The sequence below is a fragment of the Spermophilus citellus genome, assembly GCF_964194105.1.
Source record: "Spermophilus citellus genome assembly, contig: SCAFFOLD_142, whole genome shotgun sequence".
Taxonomy (NCBI): Eukaryota; Metazoa; Chordata; class Mammalia; order Rodentia; family Sciuridae; genus Spermophilus; species Spermophilus citellus.
In genome coordinates, this window is record NW_027672820.1 from 1 (window position 1) to 27989 (window position 27989).

Here is a 27989-nt window from a genome sequence, read left to right on the forward strand (position 1 = left end):
CTGTGGTAGTTACCTTTTCTCTACTGTGACAAATATTAGAGAAAAGCAACTTGAAGGAAGAAAGATTTATTTTGGTTCACAGTTTCAGAGATCTGTCTATGGTAAGATGGTTCTGCTGCTTTGGGACTAAGGTGAGGCAGAACAACATAGTGGGAGAGTGTAGGAGATGAAAGCTGATGCTGACCAGCCAGGAAGCACAAAGAGGTGGGACTAAAGGATAAGATATACTCCCTAAGGACATGACCCCTGGGATCTTCTTTCCTCAATGAGGTGCCACCATCTAAAGTTTTTATTCCTTCCATCAAATATGAATCAGTGGCTTAATCACAGATGAGGCCAGAGCCCTCACAATCCAATCAATTCTCAAAAGCCCCACCTGTGAACAATGCTGCGCCAGGGACCAAGCCTTCAACACATGAGTTTTTGGGGGACAGTTTATACCCAAACCACAACACCACCTAAGGAAAATATGGTGCAGTTCATAATCTATACTGTTCTCAAGAATGACTGGAAAAAAACTGTGGCATAATCACAAGATGGAACATTATGCAGTTAGTAACAAGAATGGCTTCTTTATACAAAGATGGCATGGAGGGATGTATGAGTTGTATCTAAAAAAAAAAAAGAAAAAGAACTATGTCTATCTCATTTTTATAAAATTAAAAATACAAACCCACATTTCTCTTTAGGTCTATATAAGATTGTAATATGAAAGAACACACACCAGGTTAATAACCTGGATTGTGGCAAGAGGGGTAAGAGATGAAGAAAGAAGTACTCTAGTTAGAAGAAAGGAGTTTTCTATGATAACACTGGCATGCTGAACATCCGACTATGTAAAACTGTCATAGAGAGATGCATGGAGAATAGCTATCAAAATGTTAGTGATGGTTACCTTAGAGTATTGATTCCAGGTGGCCATTACTTTCTTTCTTTCTTTTTTTTGTTGTTATCAATGAATCTTTATTTTATTAATATGTGGTGTTGAGAATCAAACCCAGTGCCTCACAAGTACTTTACCCCAGGCCCCCATTACATTCTTTTTTTGGTTTTTATGTTGTCTGAATTATTTACAATGAATACATATATTTAGATAACTAGAAAGAAGCAATACAATTCTTTACAGTTTAGAAGACTTCTTTTTTCTTTTTTTAAGAGAGAGGTGTGAGAGAGAGAGAGAATTTTTTTTAATATTTATTTTTTAGTTTTTGGCAGACACAACATCTTTGTTTGTATGTGGTGCTGAGGATCGAACCCGGGCCGCACGCACACCAGGAGAGCGCGCTACCACTTGAGCCACACCCCCAGCCCCAAGACTTATTTTTTCTTAAAATTAAAAAAAGATCCTATTTTAATACCTTTCTCAAAGGTCAAAAGCATCCCCATCAGGAGGGGAAAAAAGTGAGAGTAGAATACTCTGGGTTTCAGAAAACTCTTGTTATGGAAAATATTTGACCAGAAAGGTCTGACATGAGGTCTAACAGTTATATACTTTAAAAACTCAACACACTGAAAAATAATCATGAACTTAGTATCCAAGTTCACAAAAACCTCTTTTTCTAGTCTCCTGCTGGTTAAAGAATCAGGAAGAAAGAAAATATAAGATTAGCTTCTTAGAGGCTAGGGATGGTCATTGATAAAGTACTTAACCAACATGTGTGAGTCCTTGGGTTTAATCCCCAGCAAAATTTTTTTAAAAAAGAAAAGTTAGCTTCATAATAATCATTTGTGGGTTGACACAGGAAGAAGGGAGAATAAAATAGAAATTTTATGATAACATTTTATGTTTAAGCCAGATTCCCTCCTGGGACATTTTTTTGCTTGGATGAATGAGGGAGGACATGGTAAATCTTAGCTAGTTTCATAGAAAGGAGTTTAAGCTTGAGCGTACAAGCTGCTTCTGACTTCAAGCAAACATGAGATGTCACCAGTTAAAAGCCTACTGTGATGTACTGTTTGGATGGCAGGAGATAATAAGTCCAAAACTGTTTAACATAAAGCTAGATGATCCACAGTTAAATAAAATCATAGCAAAATAAGAATATATCAATAAGAAAAAAATTTACACAGGTTTGACAATCTGTTACAATCTCACCTGAGATACAACTTCTGCTATTGTATTGTAGCAACAGTGGCTGCTCCTGGCCACAGCAACTGAGATTAAATAGCCAAATTCTGATTAAATAAACAGGTATGGAAGACTGTTTCGGGACTTTATACAAATAGTAAACTCATTTTAAAAAATGAGGAAAAACTATCATCCAAATTTGAAGCTAATTTAATTGTCAGTAACTGAACAGTTTAAAAAAATCTCACACAAACAGTGGTGTTTTAAAAGTTTCATCAGTAGAGACAAAAACGTTGATATTCATCCTTCCTCATCACTGCTGCTCCAGGCATCTTCAAAAGCTGGATTTAACTGCGATTTGGTTGTAGTCTAAACAAAGAAAAAGAAAGAGGAAGATATTGTTTTTTCCACTGCATAATTTTAGGCTCAGATGAACAGCAATTAGATTATTTTGAAAGAAACTGTATAATTGCTAATTTCAAAACAAAAGTAACATATGAAATGCCCCCCAATACAATAAGATAATGTAACTCCATTTAAAACAGATATATCAGCCAGGTGTGGTGCTTCATGCCTGTAATTCCAGCAACTCGGAAAGCTGAGGCAGGAGGATCACTCGTTCAAAGCCATCCTCAGTAAAAGTGAGGCCCTGTCTCTAAATAAAATACAAAATAGGGCTGAGGATGTGGTCCAGTGGTTGAGTGCCCCTGAGTTCAATCCCCAGTACCCACCCCCTAAAAAACAGATATATGGGACATTATCCAAATAATCTGAATTTCTCTGAAAGTGATCACCTCCAAATACATATATATATATATGCATTATAATATATATATATGTATATATATATATATATACATATATATATATTATAATGATGCTATTATTCAAGGTATTTCTGCAACTCTTAAGAATTATCTGCAGAAAGTTGAACATTGACTTCCATGGGGTGAAGACTGGACTCCAGGTCTACAGTTTAACTTGACATTACTATATATTAATACTGCCAACTTTTTACTGTTTGGATGGGCTTGACATTCATAAATAAACAAACATCCACATATGAGGAATAAGCTGTTCATCAAGCTGAATAATACCATTTTTAGTCCAAAGGTTATTAAATGGTGAGGTTTGTTTATTTGTATATGGTTAGAAATACATGCAATATTCATCAAAAATGGTAATATGTCTGTAATTATCACATAGGATTTCCTGGAAGATTTCTCTAAAGAGTAACAAGGATTTGAAAAGTCTTTACTTAAAATAACAAGAAAACATTACAGTATTCTCATAAGTTTAGTGCCATACCTAATAAAGGTAATCAGCATCTTGAGAAATTTTAATTATCTGTGAATTATCAAATCAACTCCTTTGGGAAACTAGTGTGGCTACCTTCTTATTATCTAGCAAATAACTAGAAGACTTTTAAGTTTTTTTTTAAGTTTCTTGACATATGAATCAGATCTGCTGCTTACTCTGCAGCTTTTACATTTGCTATGGTTTGTTCAGATCCAAATTCCAATAACATATTAGTGCCAAGAGTACTGTTAATTTAACAACTTATGTTTGGTGAACAAGACGACTTAGAATCTTATAATGAAAAGAATAGAAAAAGCCAATAGTCCAAATAAATTTCCAGGATGGCTGGAAAGCAATATATTAACTTAGCTATTCTTTTTTAGTTGTTACAGCAATCAGACTGCATTGCTAACCCTATTTTGCTATGGTAAACAAAAGAACACTAGAAATACATTTTATTACTAAAACAATCACAAATAAGATGTCATACTTGCAGTTAAAAGCTCCAATAAAAATGTAGATGGACTTAGTACACATTACCATTTGAGATTCCCAAAGAGTAATATGTATATTAAATCCACCCACATTTTTATTACATGTTTTATTACATATTTTATTTTACTACAACTTTATGTGTAACCACCTTCAATTTCTTCAGTTTTCTCTACAACATCTCCTCCTAGTGGACATCCAATCTAAGCTTGAACAGAGTCATCTCTATCTCACCAGGTTGGTTGTACTTGTCAGAGTTGTTAGTGCTATGGGAATGAAGAAGGGGCATCTACTCTAGAGTCCAAATAATGGAAAGGAGAAATGAGACCAAAATAAACATTTGTCAGGATTATATTTTGATACTTTCAAATTTCTGAGTGATAATTACTGGAAAATTTCAGGGTTTTCTGTGTCAGTAAGTATTATGTATCTACATAAGATAGATGTGAAACAGTTCTATATTATGTGACTGTCAAACTAAAGTAGGAGTCTTGATGAGAAGTCAGATTTAAGCTGTACCTGTCCTATGAATCTCCAGAAGGAAAAAGTGATTAGGAGTTCAGATAAGCTTAACTTGACCATAACCAAGTAGGAAGTGGGAGAGGAGCAGATTCCTCAGGATTTAATAAAACAGCCTGACAATTAAGTAACAAAAATTATGCTTGAAGACCATAAAACCTGACTGACCCTATCACTCAATACCCTTCAGTTTCTTTAAATAGAATTAAAGTCTTCCTCTATTTTGGATATTGGGAGAAGTAACCCAAGGGATTATATTTTGGTTAATGAAGAAATAAAATCTCATCAGAAGTATAAAATTTGAAAGGAAACCTAAGAACAACTTTGGCAATTCTGATATTTGAAAATGTCATAAACTTGGGGCTGGGGTTGTGGCTCAGTGGTAAGAGCGCTTGCATTGCATGTGTGAGGCACTGGGTCAGATCCTCAGCACCACATACCTACATAAAATGAAGGTGTTGTGTTATGTACAGCTAAATTTTTTTAAAAAAATGTCATAAACTTGTCCCATAATACACTGGCAGAACTCGGAAACAAATGGCAAAACTGGAATTCAAACCCAGGTTTACCTAAAACTAAAAACCTAGTACATATGTGCATATGTATCGGTGTGAATTGTTTTGTATTATTCTACACTGCTCCCCTGTGAATCTACAATACTCATTTATTTGATAGTCAAGATGAAAACACTTTTGAATATGAGTTAAATGGTAAGAAAAAAGGTTTTTGTGTAGACGAACTTTTCTACTGGAATTTGCATCATGGTCATATTCATATTCTACCTACATTCACAGGAATCTTTCAAACTAAATTTTTATGGAAATAACCTTAGCACATACTACTTTATACTAATATGAGAATGACTGCTATTCTAAAGTGAAAGCATATAAATAGATATTTTAAAAGATAAGGCTTAGCCAGACACAGCAGCATACACCTGTAATCTCAGCGGCTTGGGAGGCTGAGGCAGGAGGATCAGGAGTCTAAAGCCAGCCTCAGCAAAATCAAGTTGCTAAGCAACTCATTAAGACCCTATCTCTAAATGAGTGCCCCTAAGTTCAAACCCTGGATCCCCACCCCACCCCACTCTCGCCAAAAACATATAAGGCTGTACAGCTCTAAGAGTTGAATATAAAGCTCAGCTTGTTTTCAGTGTTCTTCTAATTGTTTTGCTTAATTTTCATACATAAAAGCAAGTCTTTTAGATGAGCTTAAATTGTCAGTATAACTACAAAACAAGGAAATGAAGAAACCATCAAAGTTACAAATTATCTTTATAATAAGCAATTTAGATTTACTTTAATATTCTTTTATTTATGTCATAATAGATTTTCTTTAAATTTATTTTTATTATTTTGATTTGGTGATTATATACTTCCTAACATGGCTTGTAGTGTTATAATTTTGATTTAATGTGTACTGTAATTCCCACAGAGCAGATACAACACTTAATAATAAAAAATAAATGGCTAACTAAATTTTTTGACCATATTAAGCTTTCTACAGAATATTCAGCCATCAAAAACAGTTGTTGCTAAAATCAATCAAGCCACAATGAACCAAATTAGACATGTGATGAATTCTGGAAACATTCATATGGCATTTGGCCAGATGCTCAAAGATTTGTCAATATGTATTTTTTTCTCCCTTTCATTTGGATTAGGCCAAAAGAAAACAATTCACAGTTCAGAGGCTTTATGCCACAGTAAACCATAGCAACTACAAATTTAGGCATGAAATATATTCTGTCAACAGCTGTTAGCTAGATGCTATTAACTATCCCTGTTAAATTTTTATTTCATGTGGCTTTTGACATAGTCCTATATTCATAAAGGAACTAAACATATGAAAAATGTTTTTAGAATATCAATGGTTTTATCAATAACTTCCTTCCACCTCTATTTAAGATACTTTGTTTTTACTATCATTTGGGTTAAGATCACCTTAATGTATTTCTAAATGTATTTGTACTGCCAGTTTAAAAAATTATATAAGCATTCTTTTAGACACCAAACTTTTAAAAAAATATTTATTTTTTAGTTGTCAATACCTTTATTTTAATTTGTTTTCATGTGGTGCTGAGGATCGAACCCAGGGCCTCACACGTGCTAGACAAGTGGTCTACTACTGAGCCACAACCCCAGCCCCTAGACACCAAACTTTTTATATCCTAGAAATTAATATAAATGGAAATTATTAATAGTACTGATTAGAATAATCTTTGAAGAAAGAGAAAGCATCTTTAGACAACTTTTATTTTACTACAGCTTGACATACAGTAAAAATAATAATAATTTTGAAAAAAGAAGCTACTAAAGGGTAGGGATCATGTCTTACTCATCTTTGTTTACCCATTATACTTTTAAGGCTCTTTATTCATGCTGTCCTATTTATTCTAATTTACACTCTAAGATAGGTACAGTTAGATTATAAAATATTAGAAGTTTAAATTGGTAAAATCTAGCAGCATGAAATTGAGACTTAATTATGTCATACATGGTAACTCAAGAGGTTCCAGGAATGTTAGCCTAAGAAATAATCATAAATATCTGTAGTAGAGGCTGAGAGAGGACAATTGCAAGTTTGAGGCAAGTCTGGGCAACTTAGTGGGACCTATCTCAAAATGAAAATAAAAGGATGAAAGGGCTGGGGATGTTGCTCAGTGGTAAAGTACCCCTAGGTTCAACCCCCAATATAAGGAAGGAAGAAAAGAAGAATAAAAAATTTGTGAATAGATATTTACCTTGATGCTGTTTATAAACAATAGATATAAATATTTAAATTTGTGGTATACAGATGATGCAACACTATATCATTAAAGATACAGTTTAAAATAGATACCAAGTTATATGTCCAATAATGATATTAACTGTGTTTAAAAAAAAAAGCAGTGTCTAGGAGGGTATCTCAGTGGTAGAACAGTTAGTTGCCTGGAAAGCTTGGGGTCCTTGGCTAAAAATAAGAAGAAAGAAATATATGCATAGGAAAAAACCAAGAATGAAGTAAATAAAAAAAAATACTATGATTTAATCCAACCTGAGAAATTTAATATTCTTCTTATGATATTTTTTTCCTAAATTTTTCAAATGTGTTATATCAAGTTATTTTTATAATCAGAAAACAGCAAGAAATACTTTAAAAAAGCTCTCTTGTATAAACTAATAAAACTTTATTTCTTATGATTTAGGAATAACTATATACCATTTGTACAAATAATATTTACCTCATCATCATCAGGAACTGGTTCATATAAGGATGGTACCCAAGCAAGAATATTGCAGTCTCTGCTACCACTATAAAGTTCCTACAGCAAAGAAAGCAAAGACGTACCAATTTGAAATTAACGATATCAGTTTTAAAAATGATTAATTCCTAAACTAATCAGATCATTTCTATTTCTATGACTTAAACTATGCTAATGCCCGTTTTTTTCTTTTTCTTTTTAAGATGCAGTAAAGTTTTGTTTTGTATTTAAAATACTATTGGGGCTGGAGTTTTGGCACAGGGACAGAGCACATGCCTAGCGTGTGTGAGGCACTGGGTTTGATCCTCAGCACTATATAAAAATAAATAAATAAAATAAAGGTATGCTATCTCCAAAAATTTTTTTTGAAAAAAGAAAAAAAATACTATCAAGTTTTGTTTGAGCTTATTAATGGGGTGAAAATTTTACAAGTACATTCAATGTCTTAGCAGTTTTATTAATCATAGTATCCATATATTTCAAGTGTCATAACAGAGAAAGAAAAAAATAGAATAAAGGGCTTGTCTTTCTCTGTCAAAAGCAGGTGTTTTGTTGTTGTTCTTGTTCTGTTTGTTTTTTCCAGTACTGGGGAGTGAACCCAGGGCCTTGTATATGCTAGGCAAGTGTTCTATCACTTAACCAAATTCTCAATAATAACTGCATTTTAATAACGATTTCAATGAAGAAACCATAAGAATTTCTACTAAAATAGACCAAGAGTTTACAAAAAAGTTTTGTAGCTTCTTTCTGTCTGGTTGCCTGCTATTCAACACAACAGCTTAAAGACCCATACCTTGCCTGTTGAGATGATTACTTCATAAAAGGAAGCTTGGCTTAATGTATACTCTATGTTAATGTCTTTATGGACAAGTTATTAGCTCTTATCTGAACAATGATCACTCCCTTCCCTAACAAAACTGAAGAAATGTTGCATTGGCTATTACTGAAAACATTCCAATGGGATAGTGAAATAAATACTTTCTATACAGGGGATATAAACTGGTACAATAATTGAGAGAATGGATTCTCAGTATATAGCCCAAGCTTTTGTGTGCATTTCTGAGGTTATGCCAGAGTCACAAATAAAATTTAAGGCTATCATCCAATTATGAAGTCAAACAACAAGTCCTGGCGAGGATGTGGGGAAAAGGGTACTCTTGTACATTGCTGGTGGGACTGCAAATTGGTGCTGCCAATTTGGAAAGCAGTATGGAGATTCCTGGGAAAGCTGGGAATGGAACCACCATTTGACCCAGCTATTGCCCTTCTCGGACTATTCCCTGAAGACCTTAAAAGAGCGTACTACAGGGATACTGCCACATCAATGCTCATAGCAGCACAATTCACAATAGCTAGACTGTGGAACCAACCTAGATGCCCTTCAATAGATGAATAGATAAAAAAAAGTGGCATTTATACACAATGGAGTATTACGCAGCACTAAAAATGACAAAATCATGGAATTTGCAGGGAAATGGATGGCACTAGAGCAGATTATGCTCAGTGAAGCTAGCCAATCCCTAAAAAACAAATGCCAAATGTCTTCTTTGATATAACGAGAGCAACTAAGAACAGAGCAGGGAGGAAGAGCAGGAGGAAAAGATTAACATTAAACAGAGACATGAGGTGGGAGGGAAAGGGACAGAAAAGGGAAATTGCATGGAAATGGAAGGAGACCCTCACTGTCATACAAAATTACATATAAGAGGTTGTGTGGGGAATGGGGAAAAAAAACAAGGAGAGAAATGAATTACAGTAGATGGGGTAGAGAGAGAAGATGGTAGGGGAGGGGAGGGGGGTAGTAGAGGATAGGAAAGGTAGCAGAATACAACAGTTACTAATATGGCATTATGTAAAAATGTGGATGTGTAACCGATGTGATTCTGTAATCTGTATTTGGGGTAAAAATGGGAGTTCATAACCCACTTGAATCTAATGTATGAAATATGATATGTCAAGAGCTTTGTAATGTTTTGAACAACCAATAAAAAAAAACTCAAAAAAATAATAAAAAAAATTTAAGGCTATCATCCAAATACAACTTATAACAAAAATAGAAATATTCATGAAGGAACAGAAAAATGATTATTAGCAAATTAACATTGCATTTATATGAGAAAATATTATTTGTTGTCAAAGAACATTTAATGACATTGGAAAATATTCATCAAGAGAAAAGAAAAGGATTTAAACCAAATACTCAAAATGTAAAGGGGAAAAACCAGGATATAAAACAGTAGGTCAATAATAATAAAAAATACTGTGCAAAGGAGAATGGGCTTAAAAAAATGGCTAAAAAGGCAACAAAATGTAGGTGGTTACAAAACTCTTAATGACTAAATGGCATTTTTCTCCCCTCACAACTGTGTTTCTGTAGATCGGAATAAATAATCCTAACAATAGGCATTTTCCCTTGCTTTAGAATGCAATTATTTATTATTCCACATCTTAAAAACATTTGAAGCATCGTATAATTGGTATTGTTTAAGAGAAGATTTTGAGTAAAGAAAAAAAATAATATGAAGTTTTTTAATGAGAAATGTAGACATATAAAATATCAAATCAGTTAAACAATATCAAATTTCCTAAATAAAATGGCAGACTGAGACATAAAAGAAATCCCACAAAGGACTTAAAATCAGCATACTACAGGGCTGGGGTTGTGGCTCAGTGGTAAAGTGCTTGCCTAGCATGTGTGAGGCATTGGGTTCGATCCTCAGCACCACATAAAAATAAATAAAGGTACATTGTGTACATTTACAACTAAAATAAATAGATAAAAATCAGCATGCTATAGTGATGCAGCCACATCAATGTTTACAGTAGCTCAATTCATATTAGCTAAGCTATGGAACCAACCTAGGTGCCCTCCAAATGTGGTTTATATATATTTTCAAAGTGAAATATTACTCAGCCATAAAGAAGAATGAAATTATGGCAATTGCCAGTAAAGATGGATCTGGAGACTATGATGCTAAATGAAATAAGCCAAACCCAAAAAACCAAAGGCCAAACATTCTCTGATACGTAGATGCTAACACACAATAAGGGGCAGGGGAAAATAGAAGTTCATTGGATCAGACAAAGGGGAATGAAGGAAAGAGAGGGAATGGGATAGGAAAGACAGAAGAATAAACTGGACACAATTTTCCTACGTTCATATATGAATACATGGTCATTCCACATCATGTACAACCACAGAATGAAAAGTTATATACCATGCGTGTATAGTATGTCAAAATACATTCAACTGTCATGTATAACTAAAAAGAATAAATAAAAAAAAGATATCCCATATATGTTCCAAAAAAAAAAACAGCTTGGAAAAGACAGCACTTATGAATGGTTAATAAAGAGCACTTGGATGGAGAGATCAGAATTGAGCCCTGAGGTTTTTAGGATAAATGTAAAGATTCATTTGGGAAATTTGATTTAAAAATATCAAAAATTATGTTACAAGTTCAGGACAAGTAATTTTTTTCCAAAACCATAAGAGAGTAAATTGTTAACATAAGTTTCTGTTGACTTTGAATAATTTAGTATATATTTTCTGTGAAAAAGGACGTTTATATATAGTTACAATGTAACCCATAAAATCAGAAAATCAACATTGCTATTTTACTAGCATCTAATTCTTAAGTCCCATTTAAGTGTTACCATTTGTATTAATAATGTCCTTTTTAGTAAAAGGATCCAGTTAAAAATCAAGTGCTGCACTTGGTCTCAAGTTTTCAATCTGGAATAGTTCTTTGATTTCTTTGGCTTTCCTGACCTAGACAATTTTGAAAACACAAACTAGTTACTTAGTAGAATGTCCTTCAAATTTGGATTGTGTTAATGTTTCCTCATGATTAAAACTGAATGATGCAAGTTTGCCAGGAATTTCATAGATGTGATGACTCATAATTAGAATGTTAACTTTGATCATTTGATTAAGGAAAAATATTCCAGGCTTCTTCAAAGTAAAATTACATTTTACCTTTGTACATAATATTTTGTAGGCTAGCACTTAGGCTATGTAAATATCCCTTTCCTTACCAAATTTTCAACCTAATCTACTTGTTGATATCAGTATAACTTCAGAGATTTCCATTTTTGCCAATAGGTTATAATCCATTGCTATAATTATTCATTTTAATGTTAAGTTTATCTTGTCATATTGGTATGTTTATGGTAGAATTAATATAACGTTTTCCAGATAGTAAGTTTTACATATTTAATTTGCTAAAAGGAATTCTGCTGCTAAATGGATGCAAAAGTACTACCCTCTTTGTTTTTAAGATTTATAATTATTTTCATTTTCAGCATAATAGTAGGTGATTTAGAATAAAAAGTGGGGAGCTTCCTGATATAGTGTTTTTTATTTTTCTTTATTGTCAATGGATCTTTATTTTGCTTATTTATTTACTTAATATTTTATTTTTTAGTTGTAGTTGTACACAACACCTTTTATTCTATTTATTTTTATGTGGTGCTGAGGATCGAACCCAGGGCCTCGCACGTGCTAGGCAAGCACTCTACCCACTGCTCAGCCACAACCCCAGCTAACTTAAAGGCAGGCTGTTATTAGCCATTGGTAGAAAATAAGGAAGAAATAAAATTTCAGACATACCCACACGTACATAAACCAAGATACACTACAATTTAAGTTAAATACCTATACTTATTCATTTATTTTACACAAAAGATTGAAAGAAAATATTTTATTTCATCAGAAATTTTCAATAGCTAAATGGAGCCCATATGCAAAAGAAAGACAATTTGTCCCAATTAATTGCATAGTATTATAATGATTTATACATATATTTTACACCACCTAAAAATCTAGGCTGCATTATTTTCTATTAAATAAATCTTAGTTCAAAGGTGGATTATAAATACAAACCTTCAGAATGAAATCACAATGTAACTTTTATATGCTACTAATCTAGCAAGCTAGCCACTTGAACATCTTAAATTCCCTTAAGTATCATTCTTACCTGGAAATTAGATTGAAATACACAGCAGTCAACATTTTTATAATGTCCCTTAAGCATAGTTATCTGTTCTCCTGAGTAAACTGTATAAACAGCAATGGTGCTACCATATGGCACAAAAACAAATTCTGAACTGCAGCCGCAGGAGACAGTGAATTTCAATCCTTTTCTGCTGTCGTTACAAACTTTTCCATAATTTACCTGCAGGATGGATTAAAATCATAAAGTTAATTATTTCTTAAATCTAAATTAATAAGGACAATGAAGACTGGGAGAAATACTTTCTCCAAATACTATGACATAACATTATAACACTGTATAGAAAGAGCTCTTAAATTTAAAAATGCTTAATATTCTAAGAGAAATGAGGGCCAATGACATGAATGTATATTTCACGTAAGAGGACTATAAATAGTGAAAAAAATCCAGAAGGGCAAATGTTCACATTTTAGTCTTGACAAAAATAAAAAGGCAAATTAAGGCAAACTTGAAGAATTACACTATTTGGCAATTTGTTTTTTTCTTTTTGTGGTGCTGGGGACTGAACCCAGGACCTTGTGCATGCTAGGTAAGTTCTCTACCACTGAGCTACATCCTCAGACCCTGGTTTAGCAAAAATTTTAAGAAACAGACACACAATACTGGCACAAATGAGGTAAACATTATAATTTGGTTTTCCTTTTAAAAAGTCAAGGGTTTATTATGCAACAAAATACAAAGATATTCTTTGTTTTTTGGGAGGGATGGGTTATATATAACCTTCTACTGTTTTCATTTTAAAAGAACTTAAATTGTGGTCAAACAAAAATAAAGAATTTGCTATCTCAATCATTTTAAGCATACAGTTAATGGCATTAAATATATTCACATTGTTGGGCAACCATCCCCAAAGTCCATCTTTAAAACTTTTCCCATCTTGCAAAACTACCTATTAAACAACAAAGATATGTTTACTCCTTGACCTAGTAATTTCTCCTGGGAATTTATCTTAAGGAAATAATTAAAAAGGCAAAAAATAATATGGCCAAGGGAATTGAATGCAGCATTATCTAGAATGGTGAAATAATTGAGAATGATGTATATTACTAATATAATATTAACTCTACAGCTTATGTAAATCATAATTATGAAAACTATATCGGAAATAAGGGTAAAGGCTAAATACATAAAACCACAGAACAAAATAGTATGTATAATTATAATTTCAGCTTTGTACAACCAATATGTATTTGCGATAAAAATTTAAATTCTGTTCTTGTACTCAAAAGGGGTAGTCTGCAAGCTCAGTGGCACAAGAATCACCTGAGCAGTTAGACTTACAGTCTTCCAGGCCCCATCCCAACCTTACTGAAGAAGAATTTTCATTTTAACAAATTCCCCAGGTGCCTGAGATGCCTTGGGCTAAAGAAGTCTGACAGGTTCACTTTCTGCTAATAATTAAAACCAATATCTAATCATTTGGGAATTATGAGTATGCAGATCATCAAAATCTCCGTTTTTTGTCACGGGTAATAGGAAATTTAAATGGTAATTTACTCTTTTCTCTTTCTCTAAAGTTTGGGTAGAGGTGTGTATGCGTGTGTGTTGTGCATGTGTGCGCATGTACGTGCTTGTCTGTGTGAATATATGTGTACATAAAAACAGAAATACTGAGGCTCAAATGGATACATGCTGATAAGCTGTGGATCTAACAGCTTATTGTCCCTTTAGAATAACATCTAATGGAAGTGAGCATATGCATTTAGATACCCCAAGGCAGCAGTTTTATAACTGGGTTAAACATTAAACTTATATTCAGCAGACTTGAGCTTTAAAGTCCATCATTTTTTTGATCCCTTATCAGTAATGATTTAGCCTTTGAGTTTTATTCTTCTAATCGGTCAAGTGGAAATAACACAATTTACCACAGAGTTATTATGAAAGAGCAAGTGAAATAATGCATATGAGAGTACCTGAGGCATAAAAGTAGTCAGTAAGTGCCTGGACTTATTAACTCCTATAAATGTTTAAAAGTATAACATTCTCTCACTTGCATATTCACATTGTTGGGCAACCATGTGCAAAAATTTGCAGAATGATATGGAGACAAGATTTAAAAAACACTACTTCTCAACTAGTGAACACTGGAAAAATTATCAACTGTTAGACTACAATGGCTTTATTTATTTATGAGAATACCTAGTTACAAAACCTATACTCTTTCAATTATACCACATTTCTTCCCAAATTTTAATTGAAACTTGTTGAATAAGTTATGAATATAGAACTAGCTTATTAAATTTTGTCTTTGTCTTTAGGCCTTCCTACTCCAACTTATCCTTCACTTTAACATCACATTAATCCTTCTAAATCACTGCTGTGATCAAATCATCTATGAACTCAAAAACTATCACTATCTTTTCAATGTCTATAGAATGAAGTTCAAATTACAGAGTAAGGAAGGGAGGGATTAACCATTTATTAAGTGTTTACTATGTGTAATATATCGGGCTAGGTAATTATCTAAGATCCTCAATAAATATAAATGCTAACCATAAAAGTAATGTGTGGTAAATGGCATGTTATAATATGAAAGTATCAAAGAAGGCTACTTTGGGCTATGATGTCTTAAAGGTGATATTTAAGGCAGAATTAAAAAGATTTTGATAGATTTCGTAGATTTGGGATAGAAAATATGAATCCCTTTTGTTGCACCAAGAAAGAGATCCATCTATTTAATAAGGGAAAACCTAAAGCAATGTAGATTCTATCACAAGGCAGCTCATTTTATTGTCAAATAACTATCAGCATAATTAATAATAATCACAGATAGCATTTACTCAATGTCAATATCTGCTGTACCAGATAATGTGCTAAGTGTTTTACATGTATTATTTCACACAGTTTTCAAAACAATGCTACAAGATGGGTGGCATTATTATACAAAAAGAAAATTCTTAGAAAGGCTAAGTAATATGATCAAGATCTCTTGGCTAGAAAATGATAGAATCAGAAGCTCGATCTAGACTACACCAATCAAAAACAACTGTGCCCTGTGCATTATTTTTCTTTGATTCCATGAAGTGATGATCATAGTACACTGTAATACAAGTGAGCATAAGGTAATTTTGGGGGCATTAAGCTCGAATAGGAGAGTTAAAGAGATGAATCTCTTGGGCTGGGGATGTGGCTTAAGTGGTAACACGCTTGCCTAGCATGCGTGAGGCACTGGGTTCGATTCTCAGCACCACATAGAAACAAAATAAAAATATTGTGTTCACCTAAAACTAAAAAGTAAATATTTTTTTTTTAAAAAAAAGAGACGAATCTTAAAAGCTGAGGAGCAGCTAGAACAGGAAGGAGAAAGGGTATTCTAAAGCAAAGGCAGCAGTCCCTACAGCAGAATGTAAGGGTGAAAGAGTATGGTATATTTAAAGTGATTCAGTCTGGCTAAAGACCAGGAAAAACGGGAAAGTGAAGCTATTGAGCTAGAAGGCACAGCTTATGAAGGCCTTGTACACAAAAGGTAAAGTCATTCAGTTTTAATAATCTGAAAACAGAGGTTTCAAAGACAGACTTCCACTGGGAGATGAATTTAGGAATAGTTAGAAGGACATTAGAGTAATTAGAAAGACTAGCCCAGTAGTGAGACTGGAAAGAGAGACAGATATGGAAAAAAAAAAAAAAATATATATATATATATATATATATATATATATATAAAAGGAGGAGTAAAATTTGTGTTTGATTTAATAGCTGATCCACTGACAGGGAAGAATATTAGATGGGTTTCTAGTTTCCTGGTGTTATCAATCACAAGATGAATGATAATGCTAGTAACTAAAGCAAGAGAAATATCAGAAGGTCTACTTGGAATTTTTTCTCTTGTTTTGGCAAAAGCTGCTTCCCTGTGAACTTTCCCTGTAATACTTGTTCTAAACTCTATGGCAATGGTCTCCAGAGTGCAGTTCACAAATCTCAGGGAGTGTGCAATATGATCCATTAAGGTGTGAAAAATTTCTATTTCTACTTCACTTTTATCCAAAAAATAAGAAATTAAGTTTTATCAAGTTTAATATATAGACATACTAGCATTTTAATATAATTTATAATTATATATACATTGGAAGTGTGTATTTACACTTTCTCTAAACTAAAAAGGGTACTACTAATAAGGCAAAAACACACAATAAAAATAGTTAATATTTATGATATATGCCTTTATTTGGCAGGTAGATACTACTTTTTTGCATACTTCTGTTTTCCCCTTATCATTGCTTTTTTAGACTGATGATATTCTCAATTTACAAAATGAGGACACTAAAACCCTGACAATAGTCTCAAACAAATTGCCTAACATCCTCAATTACTAAATAGTAGGACTAAAACTTGGTATTTGTTCTGATATCCCTTCAAAAACTTTAAGGCAGCATGTTTCCCCCTAGAGTTACTTTTTCTGAGATCAATGTTCCAAGTTTCTCTAAATGCCCTCTATAGGTGAGTTTTTGGGCCCTGATCATCTGCTTTGATCAAGTCCATTTAAAAATGTATTGCTTAGTCCAAACACACTATTCTAGATGTGTACTTATTGGCAAAACCCCTGCAGTATGTAAATATCACCTTCAAGGAGAGAAAAATGGAATACATCTGCATTAACAATGTAAATACATTCAGTAACATTTATATTTATTCACATTAAACACTGACACTTTTCTAGGATACTTTTCTAGAATTATCTTGTCACTATTTGAATCAAAATCCTTTAGTGGCTTTCCATCTCACCCAGAGAAAAACCTATGCTCTTATACAGGCCTCTAAGGTGATATTTAAGGCAGAATTGAAACGGCTCCTCCTCAGGCATCCTGTTCTTTTTTGTTCCTTTTTTTTCCTGTTATTCTTCCTCCATTGCAACAAAAGAGCCTCTTAGCTATTCCCTGAGCTTCTCATGCATGATTTCACCTCAGACTTTGTTACTTTCCTTGTTCCTCTGCCTAGAATGCCCTCTATCCCATGTAACTGATGGGTTATTTTCTCTAGGTCAAATGTCACCTTCTCAGTGAGACCTACCCTGGTTGTCCTATGAAATATAGCAACTTCAACTTCCCAATATTTCCTATGCTCCTTTCCTTATTTTGCTTTTCTTTACGGTGCTCACACTATTTAAATAGTTTATCCATCTCTCCCATCTACTAATTGATTGATGTCTTTCATCTTCTCTCTGAGAATAGGCCTTTTCTGTTTTATCCACTACTATATAATACTGCCTGGTAAATAAGTTGTTTTTTTTTTCTACTTATAAATGGAAGATTCTAACTTTTTTTTTCCTACTTACAAATCACAAGGCTTGGGTTTCTATGAAGAGAATCATAAAGCGGAGAGAGGAGTTGGGGGTGGCACTCAGAGATAAGAGCACATGCCCTTCATACATAAGGCCCCGAGTTTCATTCCCAGCATGGGGGATAAAAAGACTAGCAAATCCTGAAATATTCTAGACACACTTTTGATCTTTTAGTAGTTTTAGTATTAATAATCAAAGTGACACCTAGGGTATTTTAAAGAGAATTATTAGCTAGAAAGGATGAGTAAAGAAAGGACTATGAATAATACCTACACACATGCATTAAGGAGTCTAGATATAATAGGGATTATGTTAAGTGTAGAATTTAGAGTCAAACTGTTCCTTTCTAGGTATGCAAACCTAGGCAAGTTACATAACCATTATATGCATCATTTACCTCAAGTGTAAACGGGTATTGTAACAGTTCCTATCATTACAATATTGATACAATGTTAAATATATATTCCTGCATATGTATTAAATGCTAATTATTATCAGCACTGTAAATCTGGCATATAAACTCAATGAAAGCATAAACTTTTCATAGTTTATTCTGAAAGGTATTAAACCATCGGCTTATCTGATAAAGACTATAACACATAAAAACAAGTACTACAAATTAACTGCTACATGAGAATCTAGGACTTACAAAACACATTTATTCCACTATTTTCTAGTATTAACTAAAGTACTATATATTCTGGTATAATACTCACTTTGAGTTTTATTTACAAGTCATTTATAGTATAAAACAGAAATATTTAACTTCATACCTTTTACTTTTACCAATAATTCTCAATCTTTTATTCTCCAACATACATGAGCAATACAGCACACTCCCATTAGGAGCAGTGTCACAGGAGAACAATAATTCTCTAAGTAGGGGGAGAATAGCAACGGTTGGGTAAAGGTGGGTTTTCAGGATTTGAAAATTACGAGTTTGCATAGTGGGAAAATATATTTGTCTAAAAAACAGCTATTTTTCAAACTCAAGAAATGGAGGTAAATCTATAGAAAAATATAAAGTATATCTCACAGATCCAAAAAAGATATATAAAAATCTCTTACTAGTGTGTTTTCTCCATTGGAACTATTCCAGAGCCTCATTCGATTATCTGTACCAACAGTGAGGAGGTGAAGCCCATCACTTGTAAAACATAAGCCATTAACTTTCCCGTTATGAGCAGTGTTTGCTGCAATGAAAAATACAGTTCGGTTCTTTTCCTGTATTTGGCATATATTTAATGTGAAAGATAAAATTATTTAAACATATTAAGGAAAACTACCTGAGTTACTTAAATTATATATAAATTGATTACATTTAAAATTAACTAACACTTCAGATTATTTGAATATGATAGGCCACATGAATCAGAATGATAAAAATATAGGAAAATCAAAGGGAGAAATATCTTGCCAAGTATAATTATTTTCAGCAAGTAACTATACTATTCAAATTCAACTAAATGCATAGCTTAACACTAAAACTTTAATCACCTTTCATCCCTCTTACATATTATTTTCATTTCTAATAAAAAAATCATTCATAGACTCTTAAAAATCATTAAAAAGAAAAGTTTAATGGAAACAGCTGGGCATGGTGGCACTCACCTTTAATCCAGCTTGGAAGCTGAGGCAAGAGGACTGCAAGTTCAAAGCCAGCCTCAGAAACTTAGCAAGGGCCTAAAAGAGATTCTGTCTCAAAATAAAAAATAAAAATAAAAGGAACTTGGATGTGATTCAGTAGTTAAGAGCTGCCTCAGGGCTCAATCCTGCTAAAAAAATAAGAATAAAAAAGTTCCATAGAAAGAATAACTGATCATTTCAAATCAAAATTTATTACCACTTTCAAAATTAGTTTGAGAAAGCACAATTCCTAATAGTCTGTTACCACAATGTTTCATGTACTTCATCCTAATATACTTCCAGTCCAGAATTAATTCTGAGTGAAAGTTTTTATATAGAGTTAAATTCTAATATAAAAATACAGTTGAGGGCTAAGCCTGTAGCTCAGAGGCAGAGCCCTTGTCTAGCATGTGTGAAGCACTGGGTTTGAGCCTTAGCATCACATAAAAATAAATAAAAGCATTCTGTCCAATTACAACTACAAAAAAAATTAAAAGAAAAAATATAGTTGAGATACATTGTCACAGGGATTGCAGCTGACTCACATTTAATACAACTTGCAGTTTTTATGTTGACACAATGGCACAAATGCTACTGATTCAGTAATTTATTGTAGTTTCCTACTTGCCATTTAATTTGTATAGCTAGTCTCAATGGGGGTAAAAATCAGTAAAGCAAATTAATCTAGAAAAGCTTCTTTTTGAAAGTTTGGAGGCAAGAGAAAATGCCAAAATTATTTTATTTTTGAGAAAGACAATGGACAACCATAATTTAGTTTAAGTAATTTAAAACATGATTCATGGTAAATATCTTCCAAAAAAAATCATAGTTTATGATATATATCATATATTTACCAACATATATTTATTATTTGGCTTCAATTTAAAACCTTAGTATAAAAATTATTATTATCTTATTTCTGTATTATTATAATCTTAATTACCTGATTCAGCAGCTTGTGACTTTTTCCCATTATGCTGATCAAGATTAATCAAACATCCTGAAGCTCTCCTCACATCCCATAGTTTTACTCTACTGTCAGCACTGGAAAGAAATAAACGTTACTGAATACACGCAGCTAGAATAGTAATTGTACACCTCATGCACATTTCTAGCACTGACACATAGTTTTCATTATATTAACATGAATGTATTTGTACAATTGGATTGTTATTCTTTTGCCTTTTTAGCAAATAATCAATACATAATAGTAGCATGAAGATGAGAAACACAGCAAAAGAAAGGACAAAAATTGTGCTTTTATGCTGTTTTTAACTATAGGAGCATCTTCCCTACAAGGTCCTTGCAAGTTTGTTACTACATCTTTTCTATTATTGTTATTCAAATACTACCTAGACAATAAAGCAGTTAACTAATTTCACTTTCAGAATCTATGTGGGATAAATTAGGTGATTTTCCTTTTTATATAAAACTTGAGAATAAGGTGAATAATGAGAACAATGTATTTTCATTTTTTTTAGTTATATATAACACTAGGATTCATTTTGACAAAATTATAAAAGCATGGAATATAATTTGTTCTAATTCAGTCCCCAGTACTGCCCTTTCTCTTCCCTCCCCCGCCTTCCCTTCCCTTTACTCTACTGATCTTTCTGCTATTCCTTCCTTCCGCCCTTCCTCTCTCCCTTCCTTTCAAAATATCCCTTCTAGCCAGAAAGGGGCACACCTAGAGGCTGGAACAGAAGGATTGTGAGTTCAAAGCCATCTTCAGCAAAGGCTAGGCGCTAAGCAATTCAGTGAGACCCTGTTATATAAAATACAAAATAGGGATGGGGTTGTGGCTCAGTGGACAGAGTGCCCCTGAGTTCAATCCCTAGTATGTGCCCTCCCTCCCTGCCCAAATCCCTTCATTTCTATTTCTACCTATTTCTCTCTGCTGGTACTTTCTTCCCATAATATTAAATATTCAATATTCTTCCCTTCAACAAACAACCCACTAAATCTTTTGACCCTTTCACAGTCAAAAGTTTCTGCTTTCCTTTCCTATATTACACCTACCAAAGATGTACCTGTACTAAAGCATCTTTCCAAATGTCCTATGATCACTTATTTTCCCCTCGTTAGATTCTTAGCTCCAGAAAGTCTTAGTTACCTCTGTGGCACTAGAACTATGTTTGGCACATGGTAGGTAGCCATCAAATGCTGGTAAGTTGAATCAATGAATAAATAGATGTTTTGTATTAGAGTTGAAATAATTCTAGGTTAAAGAAGATGAATAAAAATGCCACTATTAAATTAATATAGTGTTGTACTTTTGTGTGCAAAAATGATACCACACAACTATTTCATTAGTAGTGCTAGTTGATTTAGATTATTATATAGTTTGTGTTTTCTCTATTCTAAAAGACAAATACCCTCAAGATGGTTAGTTAGGATTAGGATTACAATGAAAAATTTCTTTACTGATATGAATTAAAAATCTGAAAAAGCATTTCATTTTTAAGGGCTAATTAATGAGTACATATGCTAAATAAAATGTGTATCCTACATAAATATATTTTTTAAAATGCTAATTATTAATTACTAACATAAACACCAAAATCAAATAAGTTGCATTTTACCTTGCAGTAGCCAAGATATACTCATAACGTGGTGACCAGGAAACTGCCAAGATTTCCTGTCTGTGACCTGCAAACATAACTATATGAAAAGTCTTATACAATATTCAAAAATCAGAAGATAAAGTGTCAATAATTGCCTGATTCTGAAGAAACTAATCATAAATATTAGGAGTGAATGGATACTCTTATTAGTTTTCACATTTATAATAATCTATGTTTAAATGTTACATATTATTTAATATAAAAGGACTGGTTTTGCTTTGGAAAGAACAAAGCAAGTGAATCTTTTATTAAAAAAAAATACAGTTGTTAGCCTATGTCAGTCAATTCATACAACTCAAGCTTAATTACTTAGTTCTATGATAAAAAGCCACACAATAAAACATAAGACAAACATTTCAAAGGAATACAAATATTTCCTAATTGCTCATAAAGTTGTAACAAAAAAAAAATGTGATTGTAAGCAAGCAAGTGTATACATTTTTTTTCCAGAAAGCACAATTTTTTTCTAGGTTCACAGGGTGATTTCAACATTTTAGCTCACTATTATCACCTAAATGAATTATTCAAATCTGACATATTCATCTGCCAAGCTTACCTCAATAGAAATTCATAATAATATAAAAAATGCTAAACATCCCACCAAATTTTCTTGATATATTTAGTATCCTTTCCTCAGAGATGAATAAAAATATACATTTCTGGATTATATTTCATGTTTTCATTGTTTAGAATTCAAATCTAATACTGATGAAAAAGTAGCAAAAAATTTCAATCAATATACTTTTTTCAAAGAAGTTTAATTTTTTCTAAAATATTTTTGAAGAAAAAATACACTTAATTAAGAACAATGTTTACTCATTAGATGAAACAATATTAGGCAATGCTAATGACACAAATTACTGACATAAGTTTAATCAGCAGTTTATTGTTTTAAATGTAGAAGTAATATAAGGTTTTGAGTTAGACCTATTTTCCCTATCCTTTGAGCTTCCCCTATGGCCACTTGTCAATAGTTCAGTTTTATAAGAACAATGCACAGAAGGATCCTTATTTCACTGTTGACTTTTAACAACTAGTACAAAATACATCACTCATGTCACTTACAAAGAATACATTGTTAGTAATGTTTCTTTTTACTGAATGGTTTACTCAAAGTAATAGTTGTTTCAAATTAAGAAAAAAAAATACCCTGTAGAATATGAGAACAGGATCCAGACTTTAAGTCACAAAGTTTTACTTTGGGTCCTCTAGTACCAACTGTAAAAACAAACAAAAAAATGGTTTAATATAATGCTATTATAAATCATCATCAAAAGGAAACAACGACATTAACAGGAATCATGACATTTTCATTGTATCCATGCATAGATATAAAAATGTATGCCAAATATACATTTCAAATCATCCCGAATGCTTGTAATTAGAAAAAATATTTTATAGTTATACTTTAGTAGAAAGAGAACTCTATTAGTGCATCATTTTAAAGTTTAAACTAATTACAGATTTGCAGAAAGCTGCAAAACTATTATAAAGAGGCCTGTGTACCCTTTACCCAGATTCCTCAAATCACTTAGTTGACTAAAGTACAATGTCAAAATCAGAAAATTTATCTGGAAATTTAAATGTGTGTGTATAATTCTATCCCATATTTCCCACATCAGATCATTTATTTTAATAGCTTACTTTTTCCAAGTTAACGATATACTTCGAATTGTAACAGATTCACAGAAAATGTGGACAGAGACTGAATCTCAAAGACAAATTAGTGCCTAGCTCTTCTTTATAGATGAAGCATCTGAATGTCTAGAGGTGAAGAGACTTCTGTAGTTCCATAGAAATAACTGAATCATAGTAAACAGATATCCAACACTAGGAAACCTGTTTTTCTTCTATACATATGAAAACGTATAGCACGTGCTTTCATATAAATGGATTTAAAATTTTAATTTCCTTGTTTTTAAATGTCAAATTGAAAAAGTTGTCAAATTTTGTTCATGTAAAATTTTTGAGCTGGGCATGGTGGCACATGCCTATAATCCCTGCAAGTTGGGAGGGTGAGACAGGAAGATCTCAAGTTTGAAACCAGCCTTAGCAACCCAGTGGGGCCCTTAGCAATTTAGTGAGACCCTGTCTCAAAACTGAAAAAAAAAATTAGAAATGGCTGGAGATGTGGCTTAGTAGTAAAACACCCCGGGGCCCAATCTCCAGTATCAAAAAAATTAGGAAAAAAAAAATATTTGGGCTGGGGCTATAGCTCAGTGGTAGAGCATTTGCCTTGCACATATGAGGCACTGGGTTCAATCCTTAGCACCATAAAAAAATAAATAAATAAAGGCATTATGTTCATATACAACTAAAAAAATAATTTGAGACTTTAATGACTTAAAAGCAACTTTTTTAAATATTTATTTTTTAGTTATAGGTGGACACAGTATCTTTACTTTATTTTTATGTGGTACTGAGGATCAAACCAAGTGCCTCATGCATGCTAGGCAAGCACTCTACCTCTGAGCCACAACCGCAGCATCTTTTAGGGAACAAAAAAATATGACTTTTTTTTTTTTGGTAGTACTGGGGATAGAACCTAGGAACATTCTAGCACTGAGCTGCAACCCCAGCCCTTTTTATTTTGAGACAGGGTCTTCCTAAGCTGCCAAGGCTGGCCTTGAATTTGTGATCCTCCTGCCTTAGCCTCCCTAGTTCTTGGGATTACAGTCATACAACACTGTGCCCATTCAGAAATAGGCTTTCTTAATCTTTGCATCTCGCCCTTAGCAAGTGCTTGACTTCACATTATCTACTGAACCAAACATAAATAGTAACATACTTAAAAAAAAGAAACTGTGTGGCTGGGAACTGTGACACATGCCTATGATTTCAGCAACTCAGGAAGCTGAGGTAGACTGGCAAGTTTTAGGCCAGCCTCTGCAATTTAGGGAGGCCCTGTCTCAAAATATAAAAATAAAAAGGGCTGGGGATATACCTCAGTAGTACTATACCCCTAGTTCAATCCCCAATAGTGCAATGGGGAAAAAAAGAACTGTCATCATCTGGGTTAAAATGTCTATCACAGCTAAGTAGATAAAAAAGGGAGAAAACTAAGTATGTTAAAAGACAAAAGAACATACATACAAACCTGCTACCAAAGAGTGCTTGGTCGCAACTGGAGACATATGATGACTATAAACTGTTTCTTCAAAATTAAATACATCTGCAGTCTGATAAAAAAAAGGATATTTAAAAAGTATAAGTTGTAATGATAAAATCTAAGGAACAGGGATGGGGTTGTAGCTCAGTGGTGGAGTGCTTGTCTTGCATGTATGAGGCATTGGGTTCAATCCTCAGCACCATATACAAATAAATTTTTTTTTAAAAAGGCCTTGTGTTCATTTAAAAATAAAAAAAACAATTTTTCAAAAATCAAAGGAACAAATTTTCTTTTTTTCCACATTTTAGCAATTTTTAAATTGACTATTAGCAATTTATTTAGCTTAAACATACAATAAATCCTAGAAATTAAAAAAAGACAGCTACCTGGCTCACCATCTTCCTCTCTACTCACTCTAAGGACTTTCGGTATCCACATGGATGACCTCACCAGCCATCTGCCTTTCAGTACCCTATGGCCTTAGCCACCTCAGGACATGCTGTTCTATAATTTCTCCACCTCTGAAATCATTTATTTCAGTTATCCATGACAATAATCACTCTGAATTTTTTCCTTAACTCTTACATTTTAATTAACACTAGGACTCTTATCAGCAGCTCATCCTGTCCCCTTGTTTTCCTTTCCAGCTTGGATTCCAAAGTGTAACACCCTACCAGTATCTTCCATTCTTTGCTGTTAGCTTTCCATTTGTCAAGATGCCTCTGAATAATTCCAAATGTCAACCTTTTCTGAACCTACATCCAAGGTAATCCTATAAAGGGGTTGACAAACGTTTTCTGTAAAGGATAAGACAGTAAAAATTTTAGGCTTTGAGGACCACATAGTTATCTGGGCCATAGTTATGGTAAAGCATCTATAGACAACTAATGAGAATGTTTATGTTCCAGTAATATTTTATTTATAAAAAGAGGCCACTAGTAAGACTTGCTATAGTCACAGACTTGGCCAATCCCTGTTCTACCTTAGTAAGATGAAGAATATCTTACAGTTAGCAAACTGGTTATCACTATATAAGACTATTCATTTCAACAGGACTTTTAATCATGACTGTAAGTCCTACTAGTCACTATTTCAGTAGTATTCGCCATAATATTCTGCAGCTATTTCAAACTTGATTCACTCCCCACTCATTCACTGCAGGTGATCTGATTTTTCAATTCAAATAGAAAATAGGAGCCACTCAATCAGAATGGCTTACCAACAAAACTACAAAACAATAACCCTGCTTCTACCTACCCTTTTTCCTTTTCACTCTTGTTATGCAAAAATGATTCCTCTCCATTCCAAAAGTTAATTTCCCTACTTCTGTTCAGACCCTCTTCAGCAGACAGAAATCTCACTCTACAGATTACCTCCCAGGTAGCTATGAATTCTCTCCTTACTGGCTCACTCCAAATAGCACTGAAAGTTCAAATCTCTTATTTTCACACTTCCCCAAGATAAAAAAAAAAAAAATTAAAACCCCAAATACCTTTCACCTTACATTCCCCTTAGTCTTCTTTCCTCCTCTGCAACATCTAAACTTTGGCTATCTTTAATTCCTTACCTTTTATGTACTTCTCAATTCACTGAAATCTTATTTTCAATAGTAGAAGTTTCACTACTGTATTCACACTACTACTCCAATATCATGGGTTATACGTAGACACAATATCTTTATTTTATTTTACCTAATTTGTCTGCAACATTCAACACAACTGACTACTCCACAGTCTTTAAAACAATCTCTTGGGCTAGGGTTGTGGTTCAGTGGTAGAGCGCTCTCCTAGCATATGTGAGCCACTGGGTTCCATCCTCAGCACCACGTAAAATAAAAGAAATATATATATAAATCTCTTTCACTGGTGTCATATGCTCATAAGCTGTTAATTTTACTCTTTGGCTATTCCTTTCATTGCTTTTGCAGGCTTTGTTGTTCCTTTTTTTGTCCTATTAATTCTGAGTTCTGGTCGTGAGCTCTTCCAACTTCATTTCATTAAAAGAAAGCCTTATCTCTGCATTTTCATATAAACATTAGAATTAGCTACTCAATTTCCAAGATTTTGATTGGAATCTTATTCAGAGCATTCAGTCATCTGTAAAATCACATACTTCCACTGCTGGAAGGGATAGTAGCAATCTATATATTCAACACCTTTAAAATGAGGTACAAAGGATTATGAAATTTGCTTAGTGTTAAATACATACAGAGTGGCAAAGTTAGGAGCAGAAGTCAAGTGCAAGTAACAGTGCTGTTTCTGGAAGGAACACAGAAACCATTTTTTTTCCAATTTTTGTGCGTAAAGGCAGATGGGTGGAGGGGGCTCTTACCTCCAGCGCTTCAAAAGGGACAAAGCTGGTCCTGGAAAACCCATCGATGATGTCCTCTTTGGCCAAGGTGGACTCGCTACGCTTCCTCGGCGGGGGTCTGGGCAGGACCGGGCGGAAAACCGGGCTTCCCATTGTCTTCCTTGTGGGAGCAGGTCGACAAAGCGAGAGAGGGCGCCCGAGTCCAGCCGGCCCCGCCGCCCGCCAAGCCGGCCCCCAGACCAACCCGGGAGCGCATCTCCCGGTCTCGCTGCGACCGTGACCGCAGCTTTTTGCGGAGTCCAAGGCCCCAATCCGGTCCATCCATGGCTCTACCACGTCGGGGTCCCCGCGCTTGCCGCCCGCGCGCCACAGGCTCTGGGAGCGGTTGGTCGCACAAAAAAATTG

General features: G+C 33.6%; 1 protein-coding gene across 1 annotated transcript; it reads right to left on the reverse strand.

The window, feature by feature from the left end:
- Nucleotides 1-2262: 2262 nt before the first annotated feature.
- Nucleotides 2263-27649, reverse strand: LOC308640555 (DNA excision repair protein ERCC-8-like; the record flags this gene model as incomplete). The annotated part of the gene is made up of 10 exons (XM_081312421.1): nt 2263-2437; nt 7602-7682; nt 12602-12799; nt 18984-19108; nt 20485-20585; nt 22124-22190; nt 23315-23383; nt 25263-25344; nt 26034-26046; nt 27606-27649. The coding sequence occupies 10 exons, from the start codon at nt 27647-27649 to the stop codon at nt 2369-2371; spliced, it is 849 nt and encodes a 282-aa protein (XP_081168547.1). The 3' UTR covers nt 2263-2368.
- Nucleotides 27650-27989: the final 340 nt, after the last annotated feature.